Raw genomic sequence first — 16,975 nt, 5'->3', positions numbered from 1 at the left:
AGAGTGAAGGCCTTTAACATATTCAAATCATTTCCATGATTTTTGCATGCGTTCACTTATCTAATGTCACAAAAGTCACCAAGTTTCATCCAATTCCGATACAGCCAAAAAATATAAAAATTCAAAACGTAAAATTTTTTTGGTCAGTTCTGACCGAAGAGGCCCAGAGGGTACTAAACTTACAAATATAAATATACAAATAAAATCTAATTAAAAATATTAACAAAAACTATAATGGTATCTCAGTGATGCTAAAATAACACTGGTGTGATCGAAGCGAGATGTGGTGAAATATATCAATGAATTCAGAATGATTTAGTCATGGATGAAGGTGTGGAAAAAGACTGCAAGGAGATTAACAAGAGAGCGACTGTTAGAATGCAAATGAAACATTTCTTTATCTCAAACTGCGAATCACAGTATCCAGTCTGGTCAGGATGGGCGGCACAAAGCCAGTCCACATGATGACTGTCAGCTGTGCAGTGAACACCACTAAAAACACTGCTCGCCTTTAGCCCGTCCCTGTTCCTGCTCCCCGGCTGATTTCCCAGGAACCCGTTTTATCAAATTCCCGGAGACATGCTGTCATTTAAGGGCTGTTGCTCTTTTCTTCTCATTGTTGTGATCTCAGCAGCTCTTTTTAAAGAGTTCTGAGCATCTAAAACTCAATATGACCAGATCACCCTGCCAGCAGTCTGCGCTCTGCCAATGCTCCTTTAAGATTCCAGCTCGACAATAACGTCTCTAGAGATGTGCTTTGCAATATGAAGATAATCTTCTCAAGGGACTTTGAAATGCTACTAGCCCGGCTGTTCCTGCTTTCATCCGAGTGCCGTGGGGTGTTTTGTGCCTCATACAAGAATAAGATCTTTATTTATCACCACACATCCTGCTCTGTGGGCATTTGTAGTGAGTTCCAGGCAATTTCACCAGAGAAAGACACTGCAGGAGCAATTCCTCCTGGAGTAACCAAGTGCATTTATTAAGGGCATGATGTTGACAGCTCATGTGGGGATCAAACCCAACTAACTCACAGCCTTAACCACTACACCACACCACACATGCTCTCCATCAAATGCCTCACTTACTCTCTCACACGTCTCTCTGATCTTGGGCACTTCAGGTGAATTTAACCACCACTGCACTACAGACACTATCAAAGCAACTGCTGAAAGGGTTTTCATTTTCAGTGTTTTCCAGCTAACTAAACTCTGCTCTAAGAATGTTTGGCTGATGTTTCCATTAGGTTATAAAAACGTTATTTCTGAATGTTCTCTGAACGTTCAAAATGTCCAGCTTTCGAAAAAATGCTTTAAATTTTTTTCTTGGTTATGTGAGTGTTAAGAGAACATTCCATTTTACAAACATCATGGGAATGTTACCTTTGAATGCATTGTATGCGTTTCTCTTTTTTTGCATTGTAAAAGAGTTGTGAACCTATCAGAGTGACCTGCATTGCTCTTTTTTAGGTTCATTTTGATGGCTGGACGGATGAATATGATTACTGGATAGATGCAGATAGCCCAGATATTCATCCTGCCGGCTGGTGCGCCAAAACTGGACATCCACTGCAGCCTCCAATCAGTGAGTACAGACACACCACCATCGTCCTTCCCATGACACGTTAATTAGCAATACTATGAGGCCTTAATATTCCAGTGACAACGTTGTGGATTGTGAGCCAATCAGAAGAGAGTGTGGGCGGAGTCTCTCTGCAAGCACACTGCACTCGCAACCAAATCAATCCAAAATCACAGCCAATCAGAAGAGCGTGTGGGCGGAGTCTCTCTGCAAGCACACTGCACTTGCAACCAAATCAATCAACAATCACAGCCAATCAGAAGAGCGTGTGGGCGGAGTCTCTCTGCAAGCACACTGCACTCGCAACCAAATCAATCCAAAATCACAGCCAATCAGAAGAGCGTGTGGGCGGAGTCTATCTGCAAGCTCACTGCACTCGCAACCAAATCAATCCAAAATCACAGCCAATCAGAAGAGCGTGTGGGCGGAGTCTCTCTGCAAGCACACTGCACTTGCAACCAAATCAATCAACAATCACAGCCAATCAGAAGAGAGTGTGGGCGGAGTCTTTCTGCAAGCACACTGCACTCGCAACCAAATCAATCAACAATCACAGCCAATCAGAAGAGAGTATGGGCGGAGTCTCTCTGCAAGCTCACTGCACTTGCAACCAAATAAATCCAAAATCACAGCCAATCAGAGGAGAGTGTGGGCGGAGTCTCTCTGCAAGCACACTGCACTCGCAACCAAATCAATCAACAATCACAGCCAATCAGAAGAGAGTGTGGGCGGAGTCTTTCTGCAAGCACACTGCACTCGCAACCAAATCAATCAACAATCACAGCCAATCAGAAGAGCGTGTGGGCGGAGTCTCTCTGCAAGCACACTGCACTCGCAACCAAATCAATCCAAAATCACAGCCAATCAGAAGAGAGTGTGGGCGGAGTCTCTCTGCAAGCACACTGCACTCGCAACCAAATCAATCCAAAATCACAGCCAATCAGAGGAGAGTGTGGGCGGAGTCTATCTGCAAGCACACTGCACTCGCAACCAAATCAATCCAAAATCACAGCCAATCAGAAGAGAGGGTGGGCGGAGTCTCTCTGCAAGCACACTGCACTCACAACCAAATCAATCCAAAATCACAGCCAATCAGAAGAGAGTGTGGGCGGAGTCTCTCTGCAAGCACACTGCACTCGCAACCAAATCAATCCAAAATCACAGCCAATCAGAAGAGAGTGTGGGCGGAGTCTATCTGCAAACACACTGCACTCGCAACCAAATCAATCCAAAATCACAGCCAATCAGAAGAGAGTGTGGGCGGAGTCTCTCTGCAAGCGCACTGCACTTACAACCAAATCAATCCAAAATCACAGCCAATCAGAAGAGAGTGTGGGCGGAGTCTATCTGCAAGCACACTGCACTCGCAACCAAATCAATCCAAAATCACATCCAATCAGAAGAGAGTATGGGCGGAGTCTCTCTGCAAGCACACTGCACTCTTGACCAAATCAATCCAAAATCACATCCAATCAGAAGAGAGTGTGGGCGGAGTCTCTCTGCAAGCACACTGCACTCGCGACCAAATCAATCCAAAATCACAGCCAATCAGAAGAGAGTGTGGGCGGAGTCTCTCTGCAAGCACACTGCACTCGCGACCAAATCAATCAAAAATCACAGCCAATCAGAAGAGAGTGTGGGCGGAGTCTATCTGCAAGCACACTGCACTCGCAACCAAATCAATCCAAAATCACAGCCAATCAGAAGAGAGTGTGGGCGGAGTCTCTCTGCAAGCACACTGCACTCTTGACCAAATCAATCCAAAATCACAGCCAATCAGAAGAGAGTGTGGGCGGAGTCTATCTGCAAGCACACTGCACTCGCAACCAAATCAATCAAAAATCACAGCCAATCAGAAGAGAGTGTGGGCGGAGTCTATCTGCAAGCACACTGCACTCGCAACCAAATCAATCAAAAATCACAGCCAATCAGAAGAGAGTGTGGGCGGAGTCTCTCTGCAAGCACACTGCACTTGCAACCAAATCAATCCAAAATCACAGCCAATCAGAAGAGAGTGTGGGCGGAGTCTCTCTGCAAGCACACTGCACTTGCAACCAAATCAATCCAAAATCACATCCAATCAGAAGAGAGTGTGGGCGGAGTCTCTCTGCAAGCACACTGAACTCGCAACCAAATCAATCCAAAATCACAGCCAATCAGAAGAGAGTGTGGGCGGAGTCTCTCTGCAAGCACACTGCACTTGCAACCAAATCAATCCAAAATCACATCCAATCAGAAGAGAGTGTGGGCGGAGTCTCTCTGCAAGCACACTGCACTCGCAACCAAATCAATCAAAAATCACAGCCAATCAGAAGAGAGTGTGGGCGGAGTCTATCTGCAAGCACACTGCACTCGCAACCAAATCAATCCAAAATCACAGCCAATCAGAAGAGAGTGTGGGCGGAGTCTCTCTGCAAGCAGACTGCACTCTTGACCAAATCAATCCAAAATCACATCCAATCAGAAGAGAGTGTGGGCGGAGTCTCTCTGCAAGCACACTGCACTCTTGACCAAATCAATCCAAAATCACATCCAATCAGAAGAGAGTGTGGGCGGAGTCTCTCTGCAAGCACACTGAACTCGCAACCAAATCAATCCAAAATCACAGCCAATCAGAAGAGAGTGTGGGCGGAGTCTCTCTGCAAGCACACTGCACTCGCAACCAAATCAATCAGAAATCACAGCCAATCAGAAGAGAGTGTGGGCGGAGTCTATCTGCAAGCACACTGAACTCGCAACCAAATCAATCCAAAATCACAGCCAATCAGAAGAGAGTGTGGGCGGAGTCTATCTGCAAGCACACTGCACTCGCAAACAAATCAATCAACAATCACAGCCAATCAGAAGAGAGTGTGGGCGGAGTCTCTCTGCAAGCACACTGAACTCGCAACCAAATCAATCCAAAATCACAGCCAATCAGAAGAGAGTGTGGGCGGAGTCTATCTGCAAGCACACTGCACTCGCAAACAAATCAATCAACAATCACAGCCAATCAGAAGAGAGTGTGGGCGGAGTCTATCTGCAAGCACACTGAACTCGCAACCAAATCAATCAACAATCACAGCCAATCAGAAGAGAGTGTGGGCGGAGTCTCTCTGCAAGCACACTGCACTCGCAACCAAATCAATCAGAAATCACAGCCAATCAGAAGAGAGTGTGGGCGGAGTCTATCTGCAAGCACACTGCACTCGCAAACAAATCAATCAACAATCACAGCCAATCAGAAGAGAGTGTGGGCGGAGTCTATCTGCAAGCACACTGCACTCGCAACCAAATCAATCAGAAATCACAGCCAATCAGAAGAGTGTGGGCGGAGTCTATCTGCAAGCACACTGCACTCGCAACCAAATCAATCAGAAATCACAGCCAATCAGAAGAGAGTGTGGGCGGAGTCTATCTGCAAGCACACTGCACTCGCAAACAAATCAATCAACAATCACAGCCAATCAGAAGAGAGTGTGGGCGGAGTCTCTCTGCAAGCACACTGAACTCGCAAACAAATCAATCAACAATCACAGCCAATCAGAAGAGAGTGTGGGCGGAGTCTATCTGCAAGCACACTGCACTCGCAACCAAATCAATCAGAAATCACAGCCAATCAGAAGAGTGTGGGCGGAGTCTATCTGCAAGCACACTGCACTCGCAACCAAATCAATCAGAAATCACAGCCAATCAGAAGAGAGTGTGGGCGGAGTCTATCTGCAAGCACACTGCACTCGCAAACAAATCAATCAACAATCACAGCCAATCAGAAGAGAGTGTGGGCGGAGTCTCTCTGCAAGCACACTGAACTCGCAAACAAATCAATCAACAATCACAGCCAATCAGAAGAGAGTGTGGGCGGAGTCTATCTGCAAGCACACTGAACTCGCAACCAAATCAATCAACAATCACAGCCAATCAGAAGAGAGTGTGGGCGGAGTCTATCTGCAAGCACACTGCACTCGCAACCAAATCAATCCAAAATCACAGCCAATCAGAAGAGAGTGTGGGCGGAGTCTCTCTGCAAGCACACTGCACTCGCAACCAAATCAATCAACAATACATACTGAGTGACTGAAATTATCTTCCATAAAAACATTTGTTTGCTCACATTTAGTTCACAGTTTGAACATTCTTGTCTCCTTTAATTTATTTGAATTATCATTCAGTACAGCTATGAAGGTCACGCAAAATGATATTCAAACTCACATTAAATTCTTTTAACATTAAATAAACATTAAATAACATTAAATCAGTACCTGAGAGATTATCATCATCATAGCTTGTATGTTGTTCCAGCTGCTACATTACAGAAATAAAAACGGTTTCTGAAATAGAATCACCAGCTCTCGCTGTCACAGCTGGTTAGAACAAAAACTCTGTTTAACATGGAAAGATGCCTTTCATCACACGTCACTGTGTCTCATCGCGTCTGAGAAGGAAGTGCTGAACACAGACTATTCAATACTGCAAATATCAATAAATAGTTGTGTCTACTTAATATATTAGTGTTTTATGGACTTAATATATACTGTGTCTTTTTATTTCTGAATTCACCGTGCCTCTAATTCTCTGTCTGTGTGAAGCGTGGAGATGCTGCTTCATAAATGTGATCCCAATACGAGCTTCAGTTTCCTGTCATAAGCGCTCTTCCTTCAATATTTCTTTCAAAAAAACAACAAAACAAGACACTAAGATTAGTTTTTTTGCATAGTATGTATAACGCAGTGCAAACGTTCGGCTTTTTTACACTGATGTTTTTAGATTTTCAGAGTGCTGGCAGTTGTCAAGAGCGAGTTTCAGCGATTCAGTCAAAACTGTAAATGTTCAGATAATGGCCGCTCTAACAGCCCTCTGTATCATCTGTAAACAGACCGACTGCCTCAAACCCTCTAAATGACAGCCATTTTCCTCGTTGTTTCACGGAGAATTGTCGCCGAGAGAGCGAGGAGGAATTATGTGGATATAATAGAGGGATGGAGGTCTAACAGACCTCTCGCTTCCTCTCCTGTCAGTGTCTTCTATTAGCTCCGGAGGATGCTGGGAAAATGCTGTTGAACAATAAGCTTTTCTTCAGTCAGTCTGGCTGATAATCTTCCTCTCGTTCCCTTCCTCTGTGTCCATGGAAACGGATCGGAGCAATGTTTAGAAATCAGCAACGGGCATCAGGATGTGACCGACTTACTGAGAGAGGAACAAAATGAGTGTGAGAAAAGAGAGAAAACCCAGTATATCAGTTTTTGTGTCTATATATTCTTTAAACATGAATCTATATCTAAATGTATATGTTATACTCTATTAATACTTTTATGTGACATTTATCTCACGCTCTTCACTAACCGTTTTAATTAAACTAACTTCTGATTATATCTTATTAAGGGCAATATTTTTATCACACAATAAATATTGTAATTTTTATATTCTTTGTTTAGATTGTCCAATCACAGTTGACAGCTGTGGGATTCTTATAAAGGGCCTTCATCTTTGTTGTATTGTATTTATATATTCTTGTAATTGACTCTCACTGTATGTGTAAGCTGATTTTGCGGTTTCCAGAGTGCGGATGATATATAATATATGTGTGTGTGTGTGTTCATAGCTCCTCAGGACATGTTTGAGACGTCGGAGCAGGGCGGCTGTCCCACGGCAGGCTGTAAGGGAGTGGGTCACATCAAAGGAGCCCGCTACTCTGGACACCACAGGTGTGTGTGTGTGTGTCCTGTCTTCAGCATCATTGCAGTCTAAAGCCTGTTTATACATATATACACACTAGGGGTGTAACAGTACACAAACATGATGGTTCGGTACGTACCATATAAACATTGAACATAAACAGATGCTCAACCGAAATTGAATGAATCACGAGATCAAACCTCTTTCTGTAAAAATTTGGACTAAACCACTCAATTCATATGGATTAGTTTTACAATCTCTTTATGAACTTTTTGAAGCGTGAAAGATTAAGTTGCAAAGGCAGTCTATAGAGGGAGCTCAGATTTCATCTTCATCTTTGTTCTGAAGATGAACGAAAGTCTCACAGGTGTGGAACGAGTAATTAATGACATTATTTTCATTTTTGGGTGAACTAACCCTTTAAATTCTCTTATCATTTCTGTCCCTCCATTGATTGCCCGCATGACCAATATTTTCAAGCTTTAAAAAGTTCATAAAAACATCATAAATGTAATACTTATGAATAAAGGGGTTTAATCTGAATCTTATGAAGGAATACAATCACTTTATATGAACATTTAATTTGGGATTTATTCACATAGAGCCCATCAAATATGGTTAACAGAAGCTCAGCTGTACTTGTGTGACATGCAAGAACCTCACCGTGTCTCGCGTATGAAGTAAGCATGTCTGAAAATCCCTGAATATCATTTCCAGCAGCGTATAATTGCTCAGGTTTACTGGACTGGAGCTTTCTGTTCCCAGATCAGTTCAGAGCACAGCTATCAGCCTGAGGAGAGGTGTTGGACGTCACTGATGTTTCTATTTTTAAAGTCAGTCTGAGAATAATCTCCCAGAGGGCAGGAAAATCCTTACTGATCAAAACATCGCTTTACCCAATCAAACATGCTTCGTATGTGTAATTTGTACCCTGAGGCAGAAGTTCTAAACTTTCTGTCAGACAAACCCCTGAAAATATTATAGACGTAAAATATTTTCTTGGAAGGAGCTGCAGTCTGACCGAATATGATTGGTTCACTGAATGTAAAAACAAAATGTAATCAAAAAGAACTTTGTGATATCGACTTGAATTTCATACTCAGTATGTTTGTCTTGTTTTCCAGAACAAATATTTCAACATTTTTGTGTCATTTTACTACTCAAGTAAATGTATCTTGACTTAAAATCTAAAATATTTTTTTTATTGATTATAAAAAATGGTCCAAATTAAGTGAGTTTATGCTTAAAACAAGAAAAAAAAACACCTGCCAATGGGGTCATAAAAAAAACTTTTCCATTAGAATTTTTCATTTTTTGTTTAATTTTCTGACATTTATTGGCATGTATTTTGTCTAGTTTTAAGCTTCAACTCACTCAATTGACTTCATATCTTCAGTCATTTTGCTTCTCCAGTAAAAGATTTAAGAATGTTTATATATTTGTGCACAAAATTACTGAGGAAGAACATAACTTTTTGCAGCAAAGCAGCTACTAAACTCCAATGATAGCGAGTCGTGTGTAAACCGACCGTGCGTTCTGGTGTTTCAGTGCTGTGGGCTGCCCGTATTCTGATATCAACCTTAATAAGGACTCGGTTCTGCCGGATCGCTTGAGCGGAGAGATGCCGGGAACCGGAGTGGGTCGTCCCCGCAGAGCAGAACCCAACGCAGAGATTCCAGCCGACGCGAATGAGTAAGTGTTCAGTTCTCAGAGGGAAGCTCTTTAAATATTTAAAATGATGGAAAACTCCTTGAATAATAGTTTGATGTACAGTACTGTGAGACATGCAACTCCCGCTACAGCCAACCCTAACTGACCGGGAAATATGGATGATTGTGACACTAAAAACATTTCTTGCTTTAAAGGGTTAGTTCACCCAAAAATGAAAATAATGTCATTAATTACTCACCTTCATGTCGTTCCACACCCGTAAGAGCACAAATTAAGATATTTTTGATGAAATCCGATGGCTCAGTGAGGCCTGCATAGCTAGCAATGACATTTCCTCTCTCAAGATCCATTAATGTACTAAAAACATATTTAAATCAGTTCATGTGAGTACAGTGGTTCAATATTAATATTATAAAACCATGAGCATATTTTTGGTGCGCCAAAAACAAAAAAATAACGACTTATATAGTGATGGCCGATTTCAAAACACTGCTTCAGGAAGCTTCAGAGCGTTATGAATCAGTTCTATTTTAGCATGTTTGCTAGCATGAATTAGCATTTTGCTCGTATGTTGTTAGCATATCTTAGCATGTTTGCTAGCAATAATTAGCATGTTTGCTAGCTTGTTTTAGCACATTGTTAGAAAGAAACTTGAAAATGTTGAATAAGTGGACTGTAAAATGCGGCACAAAGGTGTAACATGCCACTGAATTATATTCTGTGAGTTTAAATGGGTGCATTCATTCATTTACTATAAGGTGAGCTCAGTAAAGAGTAACACATGCTCTTGCAAACAAATTAGCATAAATTAGCATATCCACACTTTTGCTTATCACGTCATGTCAGCCACACCTGTGCTGTCTGAGATAACGCTTTTGCACACCTGTAGTGATGCTCATTTATCACCGTCTCTCCAGCAAACCCGTCACCTCTGCCCCATCTCACCCGGAGAAACCCAGCACGGCAACCGTCGCCATGGAAACGACAGTAAAGAAGCCTGTTGTCACAGAGACCAAGCGAAGGTTAGAATCACTCACTCTCTTGGTGGAAGAAAGTCAAACTTTTATATTGTTTTTCAGTGACTTTTAATAAGTACAACAATGACGATTTTACAGTTTAACTAATAAACAAATAATTACACAGTATATTACAGTAATGAGAATGTGTAATAAAACATAATGCTCCTAACAAGGGCTTAATTGTCTGTATGCTAAATGAAGATCTGAATGTGCTCTCGACAGATTCGCTCTGACACACACATGCAAATGAACGTGAAACAGCTGTTCTCGACACGTCTAACAACTGATTCACTGTTTACTGAGAGTCCATCATGACCTGTTAGTCAAAGCACACGATCCGCTGCGGTCCGTACTATCAAGACAACATCTCTGAAGATACACTGGCTTATTTATTCTGAGATTGCATTTCTCCTGTTCAGCTGTTCAGAAATAGCCTTGAGGATTTTCTGTTTACTTTACAGAAAGGATTTGCATAATGAGCTATATATTACACAAGAAATATATGCAGAATCATCCCTCAGCTCAAAATATATGTGCCGATTCTGCTCAACAGATGATCCGTGAGTCTTCCCAGAAACATCGTCTAGTGAGCCCTTCAAAGCCATTGGCTGTGTCTGAAATGGAATACTAATGCACTACATACTGTGCAGTGTACATTTTATACTGCCTACAGAATCTGAAACTAGGCGAGCGCATACTGTTGTCACATGACTGTGTGTTGCGTGTTTAACTCATGTTCAGTTTTTATATTGTAATTGTTAAATTTTCCAAGGATCAGCATTCTCCCCTAAAAGTGATCAGGCAGACCAAACCGTTAGTTGTAGAGACTTGAAACTTTGAGGGCTGGTAGTACTCAAACCATTTACAACGTCACCGAGGCTCAACCCGATTGGCCTGACGGGGGCGCTACAGCGCTCAGAAGTATGAAATCCCTCATAACTCCTAAACCGTTAGTCACAGACTCAAGTGTCTTATATCGTTGGAACTCTTGGCTTGAGGATGGGACTTTTCAGGTATTTAAAAACCCACTTTTGCAAACTACTCCCAGGTTTTTGGCCAGATTGGAACCAAACCAGTGCAGTGAGATTTTCTGGAGTCTGATTGTAAATAATTATAAAAAAAACGTTGAAATTCCAATTCACGGCCTCTTAAGGGCTGCCAAAACATTCAAAGTGGGCGGAGACACTTTTACTAAAATGGCTATAACTTGTGAACAGAATAAGATATTTTCACCAAACTAGGCACACCTGTGTAGGAGCTCATTCTGTGGTCACGTGAAAAATGACGCAGCGACTGGCCACTTTGTGGCGCTATAACACAACAAAAAAAACCATGAAAACGGCTATAACTACTTCATCGTTTGTCCGATCGACTTGACAAATGGCATGCAGTGTCTTTGTCCGAAGTGCCATGACTGTCTGAGGACATTGATGCGTCTTGAAAAACATGTCCGCCATCGGCCACTGAAGTTTGAGCAGCTACCAGACAAGGTTAATGAAAGCCGATTGGAACGAAACTCACTGGGTCTGTTTGACTCATGGCCCTAGAGGCCGGTGAGAAATTCAAAAGAAATCGGCCACTGGGGGCCTTCACATTTTTCACATGTGTAAAGGATTATGTATCGCACAATTTTTCACGCTCGTCCGCAACATTCATACTGCATGGTAGAACTCCTCTTTCTGAGCAACTTTGCCTCTAGGACCGCCGCTGTCCATCGAATTGGTTGAATATTGGAGATTATTTCAAAAACCAACTGGAACGTTTTTTTTTTTTTTCTGAAACTTTTTAGTTGGACATTCATTTTTTTTTTTTTTTTTTTTAATGTTACTACTTATTCCAGAACGTTCAGAAAACATTCAAAAGTAACACTTCTATTATGTTTGCAAAATGATACAATGGAATATTTCCTAATGGAATGCTTTTAGAACATTTTTAAAACTGGATGTTTTGAACATTCAGAGAACACTGAGAAATAACGTTTTCGTAACTTAAGGAAAAGTTATTAGAACACAAGTTATCTGGGATGCTGTTCTGAACACAGCCACCGTCATATATCCCATACTACCTCTCTGATGATGTCATGATGATATCCTCCCACAGGGTTGGCCGGCCCTGTAAAGTACGGAAGGTGGAGGAACTGCCGCAGGAAGAGGAAGTGGAGAGCGAGGTGTCATCAGTTACTGAAACCAAAGGTAGATCTACACCACCCTCAATATATCGTCATATTATATTTGCATGCATAAACTATTATTTTATAGGTTAAATCAGGTGGAAGTTTCTCTTTAAAGGGGACCTATAACGCTCCTTTCACAAGATGTAATATCAGTCTCTGGTGTCTCCAGAATGTGTGTGTGAAGTTTCAGCTCAAAATGCCCCTATTTGGGCGTGAGCAAAAACACGCCGTTTTTGTGTGTGTCCCTTTAAATGCAAATGAGCTGCTGCTCCAGAAGAGGGCGGAGCTTTAACAGCTCAACAACAACAAAGCTGGAGAATCTCACGCAGCCAAAATGAGGAAAGTGTTCAGCCTTACATTGTTCAAACCGGAGTCGACACTGATGGAGAGACTCAGGAAGAAGTTACAACTTTTAGACGTTTCTGAATGGTTAGTGGATAAATTGATGTAGTTGCTGTGGAGTTGATTCAACTCATCCACTAGCATGTGTCGTCATGTTCATCTTTTGTGTTGAATTGACCCTCGTTTGTGAAGCAGTCCGGTGTAAAATGACGGCATGTCAACAACACTCGACTACAACAACTCTTCCTCTTCTCTAAAGCAGCCCAACATGGCCACACCCCCTTTGTTGTGTTTTCTCAGGGGCGGGGTTTATGCAAATTTTAGGGTTTGTGATGTCACTAACCCAGGAAGAAGCTCGTTGAAGTCCCTACCAGCCATTAAAAAGCGATTTCTGTAAAAGAAAATATCTCTCTTTGCATTGAACTTTGAACGTCGTAACTTTGCAGATGTTGTTTATGATCAAACAGCAACATTACACACTAACTAAAGTTAAAAAAGTCAAATCATAATCAACAAACCCTTTAAGGTAACAGTTAGTGGAGAATGCCCAGAATCAGTGTCTGAAGCATTGAAACGCAATGTTGATGTTGTGATTCATATTTGCAGATGAACTAAAATCATGTCTTTCTGCGATGACTCACTCCATCTCTCTATCTGCCTTCCTGTTTCTTGCTGGGATTGTGTCTCCTTCCAGAAGGATTGGTCTCTCCCTCTTCCTCTGTGACTGCTTCTCTAAAGGTTCAGCGACAGTCACTAATGAGGAAGAGGGCTGGATTCAAACAGCAGGGTCTTTGTTCCTCAGCTTAAAAGCTTTTTAACTCCATCCGGTCATGGGCGTTAAAGGCAGTCGGAGAGTGAAAGATGTGAGGCTGTACTCGGAAGCATCGTGGGCGTTGCGAGGGATAATCTTCAGGGGCTTGAGCCACATATAATTGTAACGTAAGAAAAAATGATGAACCGTTAATGAAGAAGTTTATTGCAGCTTAGCAGTGTCAGAGTACTTGAAGCGCCTTGGGTTCAGCAGAATCTGGATAAACACCGAACAAACTCAAACCCCAAAAAAGTGTTGACTTTTATCTTCTCCATGATAAATCAAACTCTTTTAGCTGGTGTGTTTATTCTACCGAAAGCAGATAAAAGTGGAATCAAATTTTAGGCCGGGGGACTGTAATTTCTTACTCTTTATTCATTCCGGATCATGTTGTATGTTTAGAGTGGGTTTTAAGGCAGTGGAGATGCCCGAGCCTGCTGGAGTGTGGTGGGAAAGTGCCAGTGAGCACAGATGTGTTGATGATGAATGTGATTACGGACTAGAAACCTTTAGATTAAGCCATAAATGTGTTGGACTGAACTGGCCAGGAGCAGGAGCCTCTTAACACATATGAGAATATTTGGAAACACTTCAGTATGGGGAACACATATTCACTCTTAACTACAATTTATGCCTCAATAAACTCTTAATTTACTGCTTATTAATAGTTAGCTAGGTATTGGGTAGGATTAAGGGATGTAGAATATGGTCCTAAAAACACTAAACTGTTTATAATACTCAGTAATATTATCGATTTAACTGCACTGACACTATCAAATGAGAACAAATTTGAACTGGATAATGACACTAACTTTGCAACAGCGACACTGTTAAAGAACTGATCTTAATCAACACTGAACTGAACTGATGTGAATAATGACTCTGTTTTCTGTTTTAGAGCTGCTTTACTGCATTTGTTTTTTATAATTGATGAATTTTGGAACGCTTAACACTGTTATTTTCCTGTTTATTACTATGAAGCTGCTTTGAAACAATCTGTGTTGTATAAAGCACTAGATAAATAATGTGACTTTTGCACTGGCATCCCATAATGCACTGAGAATGAGAAGCATACAGATACTCATCGCTCAGTAATGTAATTATATGAAACAAACACACTGCAGAGACATAACCTGATATCTGCAGTCTCGCTGCCACTTCATTTGTCTTTTTGAGTTTCATGTCTTTTTTAACTTTTTCACTAGAAAACATTCGAGGAGGATTTATGAGAATTTGATCCAGGTTTAAAAGACTGCAAGAACAAACATACGTCATTTCCACTTAGATATCTAGATGCATGGTTTTTATGAATTCCCTTGAGGAAGTGCTTTTATTACAGCTAATGACATGGATAGGGCCATTATCCGAGACATTTATGTGTTTATATAACAGACATCAGATGGTGCCCACTGGCTATGTGCTCCGCTAATTCATGTCAGAAACTGAGCAGCCAAAGCCTCATAACTGCAGTAATTATCCAGAATTGACTGCACTCGCTCACCTCAATGTCATTACATGAGCGCTACTTACACTGAAGCACAAGCATGTTTTCTTGCGAAGTCGTGAAGGACTAAATATAAGGGTGCTTTCACACCTGAAACCAGAGTTTGATTGCGTCCCCTTCCTCTGCCCCCGCTGGATTGTGTTCACACTGTATTTTTGTGCCAGAACCAAGGTACATTTGCATCATCGAAGTGGAAGCTGTTGCTATGTAACGACGACTGAAAAATGGATAGCGTTGTTCATCTCACTTTTATACTTTTGTTTTTGATCCTTTGAATTGGTTCAAAGCGTCAACACAGAACGTCACTTGTATCTGTCTGCAGCGAAAGTATTGCAAAGGTTACACTGAAGGGCGATTGCACTCATATTAACAGTGAGTTCAAATTAAGCGTACATCCACACACTTTGTCCGTGTGCAGCCCAATTTTTGTGTCCGAACAGATGACAGTGCATGTGTAAGGTGAATGTTTAGATGGAATAGTCCACTAGGTGGCAGTACACACAGTTATGTACTGTGCAATAGTCGAGAAGAGTGTGGAAAGAACAATATAAAACAGTAAACATAGCAGCATATCCTTCTCCATCGTTTTTGTTTTGGTTCTTGATCTAAACTTTGCATGCAGTGGCGGATCCACTACTCTTCTTCTTCTATCATTCCGAGTGAATGTCCTGTAAACTCGGTGCTTCTAACATTAGGCCCTGTCTCCACCTGGTATTAAGGTTTTGGTTGATCGAATCACAATTTGACAATGCTAAATACAGGTGTAAATGGGGTGTAAAACATTCTGAGTTGTCCACTTTTTGACCACTTCTAGAGGTATTTGAAAACGCATTCAACCGGATTGCTTTAGCAGTGTAGACTCTCAGGTGGTCAAATGTGTTCGAACAGCCGCAAAAGACCATCTGCGCTCCACCTACTAACCTAATGCATAAACATTATGGGAAGCGCTCTAGCCAGATGGGATTTAACTTTGTCAGCTGAAGACCAAAGTTTGGTTTGAAGATGAGAAATGTACGAAGCACAAGGTTCTCACACCATTCCTGAATTTTAACATGCGCACAGCGTTCGGCTGGTTTTGCGGCTGTCAGAACAGATACGAAAGCTGATGCTCTCTGAGTGTTTTTCTGTCGTCTCCGGGCAGGTTCATTTGTAAATTGTGCAAGCTTATTCGTCCATTAGATTGAAAGATCTGAAAAAACCCTTACATGTAAATCAGGACAGAAGTGGTTGAAAGTGGACAAAAGAGACACCAGGTGTAAACGGGTATGTGTCTCCCTTGTCTACTTGTGATCCAATTGACCAAAACGCATCTTAATACCAGGTGGAAAAAGGGCCTAAGATACACAGATATGCTGTTGTGAGCCTGAAAGATATTCTGCTGCTGCATGAATCCAGAAGCAGATCTAGGCAGGTGGAGCTGGGGAGGTGGAGGAGTTCAGAGGAACTCCAGACTATTTAAATGTTGAGCAAGCAATCTCATTGGCTGCAGAATCACCAAAGGGGCCAATCAGCCATGTGGTAATAGTGAGATAGCTTTCAGATTGCATTAAGGAGCTGCGCCATCATCGGTTTCATGACTGAACTAGATATTTAACCCTTATGTTATGTTGGGGATGTTTTCATCCACTATGGGGTGATTTTGAGTCTTAATTTAGCCACAACTTTCTCTGTCTTTCAGCAAATGGAATGATTTTTGGTGACAAATCTTATTTTGATATATATTTTGGGAAAATGCTTTGAAAATGTTCAAAACCTCAAAAATACACTGTGGGCAAATTCACTACCCTTTCATTATGTTCGTGGCTGAAAACATCCACTGAATTAAACTGCTGTAAAAATGTATCAGATAAATATTTTTTGCATAAATCTGTTAATCAACTTCATATTTTCAAGGTAAGTGCGCAAAGGTCTTACTCTCTCTCTCTCTCACACACACACACACACACACACACTATAATATGCTGTTATACTCCATATAATTCCATATAAAAGCCAGTAACTAAGCTTTTTTTCACAGGCCTATCTAAAGGTTTAATGGCGCCACCTGGTGATCAACTGTAAAAATGAGAAATTTTACCTCTTCCCAACAGGGAAAACCCCCACCAATCAAGAATGCATGATTTTATGGTGTCATGGCTTTGCAATCAAAAAATTTCGTTATAATGGAGGTCAATGGGGCAAAAACAGCCACAAACAATAAATGAGGAAGAAAAAATGTA

At 41.5% G+C, this 16,975-nt stretch overlaps 1 protein-coding gene across 1 annotated transcript in view; it reads left to right on the top strand.

Annotated features, from left to right (window-relative positions):
- l3mbtl3 (L3MBTL histone methyl-lysine binding protein 3) overlaps positions 1-16,975 on the top strand; it is a 52,044-nt gene that overhangs the window by 28,363 nt on the left and 6,706 nt on the right. The window contains exons 15-19 of the mRNA XM_067384952.1: positions 1,470-1,584; positions 7,163-7,265; positions 8,785-8,928; positions 9,825-9,929; positions 12,027-12,118. Of these exons, the coding sequence (XP_067241053.1) occupies positions 1,470-1,584; positions 7,163-7,265; positions 8,785-8,928; positions 9,825-9,929; positions 12,027-12,118 (559 nt within the window). The remainder of the gene's footprint in view (positions 1-1,469; positions 1,585-7,162; positions 7,266-8,784; positions 8,929-9,824; positions 9,930-12,026; positions 12,119-16,975) is intronic.

Source organism: Chanodichthys erythropterus, chromosome 4 (assembly GCF_024489055.1).
Source record: "Chanodichthys erythropterus isolate Z2021 chromosome 4, ASM2448905v1, whole genome shotgun sequence".
Lineage (NCBI taxonomy): Eukaryota > Metazoa > Chordata > Actinopteri > Cypriniformes > Xenocyprididae > Chanodichthys > Chanodichthys erythropterus.
The sequence above is the reverse complement of the archived record's forward strand: the minus strand, read 5'-3'. Positions and strand labels throughout refer to the sequence as shown.